The sequence below is a fragment of the Micromys minutus genome (assembly GCF_963924665.1).
Source record: "Micromys minutus genome assembly, chromosome: 6".
NCBI classification, from domain to species: Eukaryota; Metazoa; Chordata; class Mammalia; order Rodentia; family Muridae; genus Micromys; species Micromys minutus.
Genome location: NC_137975.1, coordinates 56202544 through 56217492, shown reverse-complemented (window position 1 = coordinate 56217492; position 14949 = coordinate 56202544). Strand labels below are relative to the sequence as shown.

Sequence of the window (14949 nt, the reverse complement as noted above, 5' to 3'; positions counted from 1 at the left end):
GAAGGGAAATAAGCTACGGAACAGTCTCCTTTTAATTAAAGTTGAAGAAGTGCTAAATTTCTAACCTCATCTAAAACACCACGGGGAAAATTATATTATAGATTTTTCATTTGCTGTCTAGGTTACTGAAGCACGAAATAGGTACCCTTGGCAGCCAGAAAGGGAGCATCAGTTGGCTCTTTGAAGACATACTTTGGGTTTAAATAGTTTTACTAAGAACTGGAAAGATCTTTCACTTGAGGGAAGTATTGGAATCTGTAGTTCTGAACTGAAGAGAATGGGTCAAGCACCACATGTGGTGTCAGGTGTCATGGGAACCATTACCTGGATGTCTCCAATGTTTTGCTCTCTCTTGACATCATACCGAATGATGAAATCCCCCAAAATTCCATTCTGGGCAATCTTAGCTTGTTGGACCACGGTAGGCTTAAAAACAACTTTGGCAAACGTTTCGTTTTGGTTGATGACAGTAGAAGGAGGAGGGCCCAAGTCACCTGCACACAATAAACAAACACAGCAGAGAGATGACATCATAAAGACTTCCCCTGAAAAGAAAAAGCTTTTTGCATAGACACAGGATGTTGAACTTCATTCTGTTAGAAGTTTGACTTCCTCCTCCTGTCTTCTAAGAACTTTTGTTAATTTCTCGGGAATGAAAGGGTTTATTTTGGCTCATAGTTTGAGCAAATGCAGACCATAGCAGAGTGGAAGCTGGTCACACTGGAACCAAAGTCAGAAAGCGCAGACACGGACGCCATATTCAGCTTACTCTGTAAATTTCATCAGTTCAGAACTTTGTGCCATGGAACAATGCCACCCAAATCAATAAGCCTAATGTAAATAAGCCCTCACAGACATATAGAAGTTCTTCTCCTGGGTGATTCTAGAGCCTGTCAAGTTGACAGTATTAACCATCACACAGAGCCAAAAGAACCTGTATTCAGGTACTGACCCACCGTGCTGGATGTGAGCCCTTGCATAGGCTGTCAAGTCATGTGTAAACAACATTAATAGTAGGGCCATGTCATCCTCTTGGAACGACCTAGTGACATGCTGTACTTATCAACATTCTAGTTTGTGGAAAACATTACACCAACTTTGTCATCATCAAGCATAAGCATTTTCAAAGTAGAAGGAGGAATTCCATAGGGTATTATAGACACGTCACACTTAGGATGGTATATGACTATCAAAATGTAAGATGCCTGATGGAAAGTCTACCGGTAATGCTGGAAATCATATCAGAATCAGAGCATAGAGAAAGCATCCTCTGTTCTTCATTCACTTAGAGTTCAAAGTCAAGTACAACTCATCCAAAGGCAACTGAAGTAGGGCTGGTGATCCTTTGGGAGGAGAGGTCCTAACTGGTGAAGAATACAAAAGATTCTTTGAAGGGAAGCATCCTATGTTTGATGTACAGTGAGTGTACTAAGTTTGAAGGGACGTGCCCTATGTCTAATGTAGCAAAATGATCATACATAGTACAAATGTATGAATGTGCATATGTGTATATAACTCAGGAAGATTTATACATAAGTCACATGCTCTTTATTCTATCTTATTTATTTGAGGTGGGAGTTGGGAGCAGAATGTATTAAACGGGCACTCTGTGGCATGGAATATAACAATCTACTTTGCCAAGGGAACCTCACTCTATTCTTTTCCTTGGACTCAGTGTTGTGTGTAGCCACTTATATGGTGATTAGGGGTATCTGCAGATGTTCCAGCTGGTAGAATTAATACCAGGGGAAGAGTTACTGGAAAGCACTCGAAATGCCACATCAATTAAGTCAAAGAAAGTTGTTCTGGTGGCACAAGCAACTGTCACCCCCCACTTTGTTAGGTGTGTCTAAGCACACTCTGGAAGAGTCACCTGCCAGATGATTAAAGCAGGTCTGAGTCTCAAAGAGCATCATTGGCAACACATTGGAACTTCCTAGAAACGTCAACTTTCAGAGCCTTCCCAGAAGCTCTGATGAGAACTTTGGTAAGTCCTGTAGGTGATATGGTGTGTGATGATGGCAAATCGGATATGCCTCTTACCCTGACCTCATAACATGCATGCAGAAGATAGTCATGGCCTTTGTTGTATGTAAGTACACCTATCCCTACATTCTGCAACAATCAATACATGCTCTTTAAACTACCAACATGGACCCACTTTATCTTGTTCCAAGTTTCTCTCATCAAAATTCTTTTTTTTTTCCTTACAAGTGGCCGAACTTAATACACTCATAATGAAATAAAAGTCCTGGGGATTTAAAAAGTATTCTTTCTTCATTATTTATTTGACTGTGTCCTTTGATACAGACCACAGGAAAGGATGTGTACTAGTTTTGTTGCCTGTTGACCTCTGGTGTTTGTCCGTTCGTGATGAAAATTCATTAGTTCCATATAAATGGGCTTATTTCATATGCCCAAAGAGTGGGTGGATTCTGTTTGGTTCTTCACCAAGAAGCTAATTCCTGATGCTGGTTTCCACCCACTAAGTGCCACACAGTAAAAGTGACCCAGTGGAATTTTGACTACTATTGAGAACAATTTGAGAGTAGCATCTTTTAAAATGTTATTATTATATACAGGTGCACAGGTGTACCATGGCATGCACGAGGAGGTCATCAGTTGTCTTCTTCAACCTTGGGTTCCAGGGATCAAACTCAGGTTGTCAAGCTAGCACGGCAAGCTCTTCCACACTCGGACCCAACCGCCACCCACTATTATCCTTAGAATATTACAATGTTCTGGGCTAAGGAGATGATATGCACAAGCGTGAAGTTGTGAGTGCAGATCCTCAGCACCTGTGTAAGAAGATGGACAAGGTAACCAGTGCCTGTGATTTCAGTGCTGAGACGTGGAGACAGGGGGATTCCAGGGCTCTCTGGCCAACCAATCTAGTCAATCAGTGAGTTCCGGTTTCAATGAGAAACTCTCTTTAAAAAATACACCAATAGAAGAGTAAAAATACAACAGAAAATACACCTATGTGCCACATGCACAAACACAGGTGTATATACACATACACAAGAAAAGGGAAAATAAAATCCCCCATTTATTAGAGGAAGGGCAAATCTGATAATTCCACTAATATAGACTTCCAGCTACTCACCTAAAGCCCAAAGCAAAGTAATGCTCTATAATACTATCTACCTTATCTTGTTCTGAACTAGGGCACATATTGCTGGCTGACACACAGTACTTCGTAAGCCTAGTGTGTGTTTGCAGTGCCCTTCACTGTGTGCTAAAGACTAGGAATGCTGCAAAAGAAGAGTTTACAAGCTGCCCAGAAGAAGTAAGCAACTGTCATGCTTGTCTAACAAGAGGCCTTGCTTATTTTCATTGTTGTTTCCTGTCCACTTGGTGAAGGGGTAGGAGTGCACTGGGGCAGCTATTCCAATGACACTATCTTGTCACTCTTCAGGAAAATTTAGTAGCTGCTCTCTGTACCCACAGACTCCTTCTCTTGGGCCACCAACCTTCCCAAGAGGCTGTCCTCCTATGCAAATCTCAGACTGCACAAGCAAAAACAGTATTGCCCATGAAAGCATGTAGTTCCTCTCAGGAGTTTTATCCCAAGTAACTGTGCTAGTTATTTGGTGTAGGGCACTGGTTGTATTCTAGATGAAAAGATTATTCCCCTCAGTATTTAAACTTCTATAAATAAGTACAGTATCTAGAAATTACACAGGTAATGTATACATTCCTTAAATGTTGAAAGTATTACAAAAATGTTTCACACATGTTGACATTTACCAGCAAAGAGAGCCAGCTCTAGTGTTTCAGAGACTAAACATAATTAACTCAACATTTCAGTTCTATGCCTGGGGAACTGGAGCACCACCTGGCAACTGGAGTACCGCCATTCTAGCATCATGGCTAGGATGACGGTATGAGATTACATAAGGAAGATACTGAATGTGGTGCCTGGTGCATAATAGTTGCTCAATATGTGACAGTTCACCTAGTCATTAGATTTCTATTAACTGTGACAAAGTGCCTGACAAAAGCAACTTATGGAAGAAAGGTTTTATTTTGGCTCACAGTATGAGAGTATATAGTCCACCAGGGAGGGAGATTCCAAACAAAGGAGGAAAAGCAGCTGATCATATTGTGTCAGCTTGCTTTCTGCTCTTCTCCTTTTGATTTCAAGAACCCCAGCTACTGGACTGTGGTATACACACTCAGGCTTAGCTTTCTGTCCTCAGGGAAGAACTCTGTAAGCAGCATTACAGACAAGCCCGGGGTTTGTTTCTTGGGTGATTCTAAATCCAGTCAAGCTGATGATGAACTTTAACCACCACAGCCCCTCTTTTTTTTTTTTTTTTTTTTTTTTTTTTTTTTTTTTTTTTTTTTTTGGAGTCCAGTTTATTCTCTGTCCAATTTTAAAAGACAACTTGAAAAAAAGAACTCTATCCTTTGATAATAACTAGTGTTTATTTGGAATCCCAGTTTTCTCTATACCACTGTGCACTTGGTAAAAACAACAATTTAGAAAGATCTGGCATGTCCTTATGGACATTATTGAGCTGGAATTTAAGTATGTCTACATAAAGAATATTTTTATGAAGTACAGTGGAGTTAACTGTTGCCAGAGAGCCCCCAAAAGGATGTGCAGAATTTTCATATTAATGCAGGTATTTTTTTTCTAAAGGAGGACTCATAAGAAACTGATACATATAAATGATATTATATATTTATCTATTTGATTCTATCTTGTAAAGACAAAACATGCATTCCATCTACAAATATGATGTATATTATGTATAAAGAGAACAAGGTCCAGAACACACAAACTTACAGTCATGGCCTTATGCTAGATCATGGGTGCTACCCACAAATAGACATTCTTTGAGACATCGGCAAATGCTGGGGTGATGCCAGTTATTATGTGAGGTGTCTAATGGTGAAAATATGTAGGAGCCAAGGGACCATACTCATGGACACTGGCTGGAAGCTACAGGCCTGAGAGCTGGTGAGCAGAGGGACTTCCTAGAGTCTGTTTCCTGTGGGTGTTGGGTTTGGCTACTGTCAACCCCAATGCTGCCAATACCTGGGGGCTTTTACAACAGGATTTCCAAACAAACACTGCCTGTTCATTTCCCTTGAAAAGAGAATAGATGGTCTGAGTTTGTTTATAAAAATTCCTCACCTGGGACCTGGGACCTTTGTTAAATTTAGGGTAGTCAAAAATGTTGTGACTAGTTGGGCATCTACAATTTGATGGTCCCAATAAAAACAAAAATCATGGAAATCAGCATTGAAATAAAAAAATAATAAAGCAATGAAAAGAAATTTCTGCAAGTTTCTTGTTAAATAAAAGTTCTTTTTGCTTCTTGTTTCTTTGGGGGTTTTGTTGTTTTGGATTAATTTTTGTTGCTGTTTTTTTTCTCACAACTTCGCTGGATCTAGACTTGCCTAGGAGACAAACTTGTGGGTGTGTCTCCGAGGACCTATCCACAGTGAGCTAAGGGAGATGAGAAGAGTTATCCTGAGTGATGATCTGGAGTCTCAGGCTGGATACAAAGGAGGAAGTGAGCGGAGCATCTGCTCTCTGCTTCTGATTGCAAATGCAGTGTGGTCGGCTGCTTCACACCCGGGTCCAAGACTTCCACAGCACAGTGAAGGGGTTCCCCTTGATCGGCGGCCCAGAATAAGCCCTTCACTCCTTGCCCTGCATCTCGATTGGGCTCAGCAACTAGAAAAAGCTAATAAAGTTGGCATGTTTTTCCCCCATTTTGGAGAGAGTGCTACAGGAGCGTGATAGCATCATAGAGCGGAGAAGAATAATGAAAAATTACAACTCGAAGATGTCTATTCTTTTTTATAGTCAAGGGGTGTTTGCTTCCATTTCCTAACAAGCTTGCTTTCTTCACCACTAGCTTCTTCCTCCCTCGGATAATATATTTTTGAGTCTCAGCTGTCCATACTTAAATCTGGAGAAATCTCATACAGGTCAAACACTGAACATAAAGGTCTGGTCGCATCCGCAGGTGGCTGGGCAGGTACACAAAGCAGCCTTCCAAGAGAACTGAAGAGGCTGTTCGTGAGCGTGTGTAGGTGGATATAGCAGGTGACGGTCTGATTTAACCACGGTTGAGACTGGTGGTCTCATTCACACGGAGACGTGCACCTCACACACTGGGAGAATCAAAGAAATGAAGAGCCCAAGATTCAAGTGCTGCAGGAAGAAACAGGCCATCCTCCACTATCCAACTAAAGAGAGAAGGCCAGATGTAGGTGACACACTCATATCTAAGCATGCTATTCACGGATGGCCTTGATCAAACTATAATCAGAACAAAGAAGGTAACACGGGCTTCCATGCCAATATGAAGAAGCAAAACAAGACCAACTCCGGGGCCAAATGATTCACACCTGAGTCACTTCTGAGCTAAACAGCACTGAAAAAAAAAAAAAAAAAGCTTCACATAACAATTGCCTGTTTTCCTGGAAAAAGTTCAGAAATTTCACCAAGGTCAAACAGGGCTAAGGCCTTCCAGCTGCTAAAAGGCAGCTGGATCCAGGGAAGAGAGTCAAGCTGGGGGCTTGGTGGTGAGTCACAGCGGGGACCTTTAGTAATGGACACTTGCCAAATTTGGAAAATCAAAATACAGGATGTCTGCTTCTCTATTTGAATGGTAGATCAATCGCTGATAGCTTTTAGTATGTCCAGAATGTTGCATGGCAACACATGTGGTTTACCCACAATTCAAGTGTGCGTAGGCAACAAAGTTTCACCAAGCAACCCTAGCAAAGGGAGATTTAATCTAGATTTTTTCTTTTCTTTTCCTATTTTTTTTGAGCTAATGTCTTCTAATGCCAAGATGTATAATTATTAAGTCTGACTTCTAATCTCTCCAGTATCAGAAAAGAGACCCAAGACCTGGCAAAAACTAAAGCAGCAAACTGTTAAAAACAGATCTTGGTTACAAAGCTATTTCTTCCTTGATTTATAGGACAAGACTTCCCAAGCATCCATTCCATGTCAGGCACTACTGCAGGGGACTGAAAATATCATCTCAAGAGGCCCGACATCAAAAGATAAGGTCAGATGTTAAGGCATTTAAGAAAATCATACATAAAATTTTAAGGATTTGATTCAACCCTTCTGAACATATGACCCTGTACTGGTTTCCAGCCAGACAACTACCAACTTCTCAAAAAATGTCAATAACTTCAACTTCCAATGCAAAGGGGAATGAGGCTATACCTTAATGGTTCTCTTCTTTCTAATTAAGCCACTCAATTAGTGGGACTATTTCAAAGTCAAAACAGCAATGGATGCTTTGGGAGGGAGTAAGACAATTCAGACAGCTTCACATCAACTCCTCACAGCCCAGATCCTTTGCTTCTCCATCTCTAGTGCCTGCAGTGCTAAGTCAGAGGTGATGGCTATGGGTCAGGTAAGCAATTCTGAGTTGACATGAACCCAGTAGTAAAGAGCCTATTGGTAAGAAGCTGAACAGCAGACATTTGAACAAAGCTCTAAAGTCAGGTTGGGAAGAAGGGTTTCAGCAGGAGGTGGGACTGAGAGGTGGAGAGACTGCAATGAGTGTACAGTGTATGTGCTTGAAACTGTGAACATGTACATCTTTTTAAAAGATCCAGGGCCAAGAATATTGTGAGGGTTCCATGAACAGTGTTACCCCATTTAAAAGCTGCTTCCGTTAATCAACATCTTGACGTGGCTGATGTCCCTACGTTCTGCTGGGAAGCCTCAAGCGGTGACTCCCAGACTTTGGTAAATGTAAGAATGATGACATGGTTTTGAACGTATCTTCCTGTTATCTAAAGGGTGGAGAGTGGACTAGGGTGTGCCTCGGGCTGAGGTGGTAACGGTGACTGTATGTGGGTATAGATAATCAGGAGTGATGGTTGTACAACTCCACAGAAATTGAAATGTAATGAACTTCTTAAGGCGAGTTCATTTTATATCATGCAGCCAAATCACAATTTAAGATAATAAACTGGGCATGATAGTGCACACCTGTAAGCCCAATGCTAGGGAGGTTGATAAAGGAGGATCCTGAGTTTGAGGCCAGCCTTGGCTCTGAGTAAGGGTTATCTGTTTTAGTTAGGGTTTTATTGCTGTGAACAGATACCATGACCAATGCAACTCATGTAAAGGACAACAATGAATTAGGGGTGGCTCACAGATTCAGAAGTTCATTCTATTATCATCATGGTAGGAAATATTGCAGCATGCAGGCAAACATGGTGCTAGAGGAAGCAAATGTTGATCCAAAGGCAGCCGAAAGGGGACTGTCTTCTGCAGGCAGCCAGAAGGAGGCTCTCTTTCACACTGAGCAGAGTGTCAGCATAGGACCTCAAAGCCCACCTCAACAGTGACACACTTCCTCTAATAAGGCCACACCTCCTAACAGTGCCACGTCTCATGGGCCAAGAATATTCAAACCACCACACTATCTTAAGGAAATAAACAAGCAAAACGACAACAAAAAAAGAAAGTTGGTCAGGGAGAAATTCTGATAAAAGCAGTAGGCCAAGTGCTCTGAGCTGAAGAAGGCTGTTTATGAGATAAATAGGTAAATAAATGTAGATGCACGGTGTGCTAATTTTTTTCTAATTTCCATAACAAAACACTTCAAAGAGCAACTCAAAAAAATATTGTACTTTATCTGATGGTTGAGGGTACAGTCTGTCATGGTTAGAGAGTCAGGACATCAGGAGAATGAAGTAGTTACTGTGGTGGACATAGAGTGGAAGTCATAGGCTCACTGGATGCTTGGTCTGCAGTAGATAGACTTATTTGGGAAGAATTAAGAAATAGGAAGTGTGGCCTTGTTAGAGGAGGTGTGGCCTTGTTGGAGAAGGTATGTCTTTGGAGAGGGTTTTGAGGCTTCAAAAGACCATGCTGTTCCCAGGTAGCTATTGTCTCTCTCTGCCTCCTTTCTGTGGATTGGGGTGTAAGCTGTGCCTGCCTGCCTGCGGCCATGCTCTTTTCCATGATGATCATGAGCCCCAACAAACCTTTTCTTGTATAAGTTGCCTTGATCATGTAGACGCTATACAGCAGTGGAAATGTAATTGTCCACACTCAGAAGCAGAGGAGGATCAATGCTGGCACCCAGCCTGTCTCTTTTTTATTCAGTTGAGAACCCCAGCTCACAAGATAATACTACCTACATTCAGAGTCAGTCTTCCTGCTAGGTTCAACTCTTTTCTGGAAACATCCATATAGATACACACAAAGGTTGTTTCCAAGGGGATTCAAGTTGAGAATGAAAATTAACCATCACACAGGGAGAATGGAATAGAGAGCCCTGAACTAATACAGGTTTAATATATGTGCCTCAGTGCACACCTGGAAGAGCATTTATCCCAGCTAGCCGGGGTCCAGAAAAGGTTTCACTTCAAATAATGGCACATGCGGCCTAATAATCATGAAGCATGTGGCAGTCCGAGTACATATGTGACAGTGGTTCTGTAAAAATTATAACAAGCCTGAAGAACTCCTATCATCTAATGATTTTATGGTCTGTGATCATTCCTCTAAAGGTATAGTGTCGTTCATGACTTGTGATTCACACAGCTATCAACAGCCAGTTGCACAATTGCACGCACGCACAATTAGGAATCACAAGCAACAGACAGCTGTTACTGGTTCATTTACTATGTTATTCCTTTTATAATTTCTGTATTACTAGCTGCAAAAGAATGTGTTCATTGTAAAACACTGCGGTGAACCAGAATCAAAGAATTCAATGGGTGTGGGTTCAATTCTGATCTACCAAAGTTAGCTAAAGCAAGGGTAAAGATCCTGCTTTTAGTCTTTTTATGTGTGTGCATAAGAGAGAGAGAGAGAGAGAGAGAGAGAGAGAGAGAGAGAGAGAGAGAGAGAGAGAGAGCCCACACACATGAATATACACTGTGGATGTGCAGTGTCAGTTATGACCACAAGGGGGCATTTGGTTCCCATGAACTGGAATTTCAGATGTTTATGAATCAACCAGTTTGGGTGCTAGGAATTGAACGCAGATCCTTTGTAAGAGCAGACAGTGAATACACTTTACTGCTGAGCCTTGTTTCTGCCCCCTCCTCCTTATATTTCTATATCTAGCTAGGAAGATAATTTAAATAATCCCTACTCTCTGTAGAAAGCAATCTTCTATTTAAAGGGAAAAATGGTTTGTACAACGGTTAGGGGCATGAACTTGGGGTCAGATCTATACATAGCGATGGTTTCAATTAACAATTAAATATGAGATCTTGTATATATTTCTGCATTTCTGTGTTGTGTAACAGTTTCCTCTAAGACTGAAGCATTCCATGCTGCAAGAATCTCCTTAAGGTGAGCAACTCCAAAGAGTGTCAGGAAGTCTCTGAAACTGGCCATATTCACTAGGCCTCTCCCTTCCAGAATAAGCAGAACCAAGTTACAAAGATGACTCTCAGACAAGCTGAGCTTCAAAACACTCTCCCACCAGCCCAGCTATCTGGAAGACACAGGAACCCGCCAGCTGCCCAGAAGAGGTTTAGACCAACTGAAGCATCTGAACCGGAAACTCTCCAATGTGTTGAGCTGGCTGTAAGCTGTGCAGTGAGCTCCACATTCCCAACTTTTGTGAACTGTCATCCATGAGGTGGGTTTTGGTGATGCAGCTGTCTTTGAATCATGTCTGCTCCTGTAAGTAACCCCTCCCCCAGATTCCTGTAAGTAATGCCAATACAGTTCATCGGCTCATCAAACTGTACTTTGGTGATATCCATACTTTGGTCTGATAAAGGTTTCCTTTCTGGGTGAGTTTATGTGTATGTTGCTACACCATTGGAAAAGTTTCGTCAAACTACATCTGTTAGGCTTTCTTCTTCATGGGAAAACCAAGCATGAAAAGATGTGGCCTATTGAGGATGTGATGAAGAGCAAAGGAGACACTACTACAGGCACCATGTCTGTCTGGTACGTAAAATATCACTTAGTCATGATGCATCCTTCAAGCCCAACACAAACAGAAATCATGCTGTTAAATGAAAAGCCAGCCTCAAAACGATCAATCTGCATGCTATTTCTTACGTGCAAAATCAAGACATAAAATCACATGGGCATCTATATACATGTGTGTGTGCTTACAAACATGGGAATGGAATTGGAAAGGGAATTTCAGGAGGGAAGAAAGGAATCCTAACAGAGCCAAGAAATCACAGAATGATGGAAATTTGTAGGGAGAAAGGAGAAAGGGAGACTGGATTGCTAGATAGAAGGCAACCAGCAAGAAGGAGGGAGAAGTGGCTGGAGAGATGTCTCAGTGGTTAAGAGCACTGACTGCTCCACCAGAGGTCCTGAGTTCAAGTCCCAGCAGCCACATGGTGGCTCACAACCATCTGTAATGAAATCTGAAGCCCTTTTCTGGTGTCTCTGAATACAGCTACAGTGTACTTATATATAATAAATAAATAAATCTTTAAAAAAAGAAGGAAGGAAGAGAAGGGAGAGAGGAATAAAAGAGAGTAGAGTCTAATGACCGGCATGTATGAAGATGCCATGATGAAACACAGGGCTTTGTGTTCTAATCTGAAAAGTAAATAAATAATGTTTTAACAGATGCAGTGGAGCCATAGGTCAGAGAGGTCAGAGACTCGTTTAGACAAATTGCAGACGTCTGATTTCTCAATCACAGATGGATCCATAGAGAAATGAAATCCTGGTCTCAGGCCGCCATGCTCTATCAGTTCCAGATCACGTTCTGGTGCAAGCCTGACTCTAGCTTGATCTCTACCCTGGATTTATTTTGGAAACACACAAGGGTGCCCAGACAAAACCACAACATCCTGTGCTGGGGTCACCATTCTCAGGAACAGCAGCAGCTGGGCTAAAAAGGCCAATAGGGGATTAACTGTGAGCAAGTCCCCCCCCTCCCCCCGGCACCAGACTAAAGGACACCCCTGTGAAATCTCCATGGTCTGGAAGACCAAGGCTCAGCTTTGCTACAAAGACCTGGGAAAATAGTCTTAAAGATAAACAGGCCAGAAGAGATCAACAGCCTGGAGACATTCCTTGGAGATCCCAACAAGCCCCCAAATATAAAAACAAGCAATGGTTCGGCTGATGGTCATAACGTATACCCTGCCTAAACATACACTTAAACAGAAGCACACAATTCCATATTCAAAGAGCTAGAGGGGCTCTGAAAATTGTTCAGAGCATGCACTATGCATTTCGGTTGCTTTCCGATCATCCTAAGGACATATTCACTGCCCTCTGTGTATTAATGGCAGGCATTTCATTGCCTAGAAGACACCAAGAACGCTGGGAAACATCTCCCACTGAATAATACCTCTCTCACATAGTTAAGGCTAAAAAAAAATTCCCTCTGAAGTTACAATTAGTAATTTATTAAATTTGAAAACTTTTTTTTTCATTTTTTTTGTGGATATCGGCTTTTATTGTCTAATTTGCAGGTGTGGTGTTAGTGCTACATGATATTCAAGAGGCATTATATTAGATCCTACAGAGAGACAAAGATTGATTAGAGACAGATCTACCTCTAAAGGCACTTAATATGTTATAAGATTTCTAGAGGGGCTGGAGAGATGGCTCAGAGGCTAAGAGCACTGACTGACTGCTCTTCCAGACGTCCTAAGTTCAAATCCCAGCAACCACATGGTGGCTCACAACCATCTGTAATGAGATATGATGCCCTCTTCTGGTGTGTCTGAAGACAACTACAGTATGCTTATATATAATAAATAATCTTTTTAAAAAATTGAACAAGCATAAAGAAAATTTTAAAAAGATTTCTAGAGAGAACCAATAAATATAACTATCATAATAATGGTAATAATAAAACAATAATTACTAGGCTCTTAGGTCTGGTTAAAGGGTTCTGTACAACAGTGCTTTACAGTCACCTGGGTTAGCCTCTGCCCCTGCTGCACAGATGTGAAAGCCCTGGTTTATATCATTGCAACAATTTCCTTCCAGTTTATACCAATAGCAGACCAAAAATATGCAAGCCATATAATTACCACCCATAGGACGAGAGCATGAAGGGTCTTAGTTCCTGCCATTTCTGAATGTCAAACACCTTGACAACAGTTTGGGTCAGGTTTGGTTCGTATTGTTAACATGTTTCTGCTCTGGACTCTCCCATCAGATGCTTGTACTCAACCCAGATTCTGTGCTTTTCCTGCTCAGCTACTTTCCCCTTGTTCTCAAGGCCACAGTTCCTGTCACTTCAACCTGCTGTGATGCTTGAACATGGCCACCTTATTATTTGATTGGCTTTGAAAATCAGTGGTCCTTGTGTGCTAGCCATGGAGACAAGACACAAGTGTTTAATACAAACTATTACTTGAAATTAATGATTAAAATAGACCTTTGATTCCTGAATTCATGAATGAATGGGTCTCTGTTTCTTGTCCCTTCTTTGGGATCTTTTCCTTCTACTTTTTTTTTTTTTTATCCCATCCTAATGTGTGAGTTTCTGTTTTGTCTTATTATATTATAGTTTATGGCTATCCCACAGAAGCCTGTTTGTTTTGTAATGAGAGACAGAAAGGAGGTGGATCTGGATGGGAGGGAAGGTGGGAAAGAGCTGGGAGAAGTAGAGGGAAGAAAAGTCATAATCGGGATTTATTATGTGGGAGAAAAAATCTATTTTCAATAAAAGAATAATATAATACATATAAATATACATAATGTATATAGAAGTTTCTGTATCTGTATACTGTCTTAAATCTTTCATAATCACATCAAGAAACTCAATACTATATATTAAAAAATCAAAATTCAAGAAGAACCGGAAAGTTTTCTTCTATATAGTTAAAAATGTCTGTTTCATATCATGTATAGATCAGAACACTTTTTTCACTACTGAGTACTGAGCCTTCCACCTCATGCACACTAGGAAAGTCCATTTCTCTGGGCTATCTCTTGGCTGACCTCTGACTCTCCATTTTGAAAGCCCCACTGTTGTCCAGTCTAGCCTTGATTTTACTCTATAGTTCAGGCTAAGCTTTCAAATCCTCTACTTCAGTCTCCTAAGCAGCTGGGGTTAAACACATTTTTAAAGTTTAATTTTGGAAAGAATATAACATTGTTAACTATTTCAACATACAGTGGGGGCTGGAGAGATGGCCATTAGTGAAGAGCACTGGCTGCTCTGCCAGAGGTCCTGAGTTCAAGTCCCAGCAACCACATGGTAGCTCACAACCATCTGTAATGGGGACCTCTTCTGGTCTGTCTGAAGGCAGCTACAGTGTACTCATAAACATAAAGCAAATAATTCTGAAGAATAAGAGGAAGAGGGGGAAGTGGAGGAGGGGGAGGAAGATTGGGATGGGGAAGGGGTTAGGAGAACAGTTCAATGGCAGAGGTTTTTACTAGCTTTTTTTTCATCGAATAAACATTTCTTTCAACTTCTTTTTTTACATCCCAACTGCAGCTTCCCCTCCCTACTTTTCTTCTAGTCCTCCACCCTCCCCACCTCTCCTTCTCCCTACCCCTTGCCCACTTCCCTTCAGTTACTCTTCAGAAAAAGGCAGCCCCCCACCATGGACATCAAGAAGTCACAGTACCACCTTTCTTAGTAAGGCCAGCCAAGGCAGCCCTGTGGTGGGAAAGCATCCCAAAGGCAGGCAACAGAGTCAGGGACAGACCCTGCTCCCACTGTTAGGAGTCCACAAGAACAAGGAGCTACACGACTGTAACATACGTGCAGAGGGTGTGAGTCTGGCTCATATATGCTCCCTGGTTGGAAGTTCAGTCTCTGTGAGACCCTGTGGGCCAAGTTGGTTGATTTTGTGGGTTTTCTTGTGGTTTACTAACATGTTGAAAACCGTGGGTTCCACCAATCCATTCACCATGAAAAAGAGATTTTTATAAGATATAATATATGTACATTATAAATATAAAATTGCAACCCTATGATCTTAATATAAAAGCTTTGTTTTATATAGTGTTCTAGTCTCTTGCTGGACTGGACTTATTTA

General features: G+C 41.4%; 1 protein-coding gene across 1 annotated transcript in view; it reads right to left on the bottom strand.

The window, feature by feature from the left end:
- The window catches only part of ITIH5 (inter-alpha-trypsin inhibitor heavy chain 5), a 97347-nt gene that overhangs the window by 51631 nt on the left and 30767 nt on the right, over positions 1-14949 (bottom strand). Inside the window, exon 6 of the mRNA XM_080918249.1 lies at positions 325-494. Coding sequence (XP_080774375.1) covers positions 325-494 — 170 coding nt within the window. The remainder of the gene's footprint in view (positions 1-324; positions 495-14949) is intronic.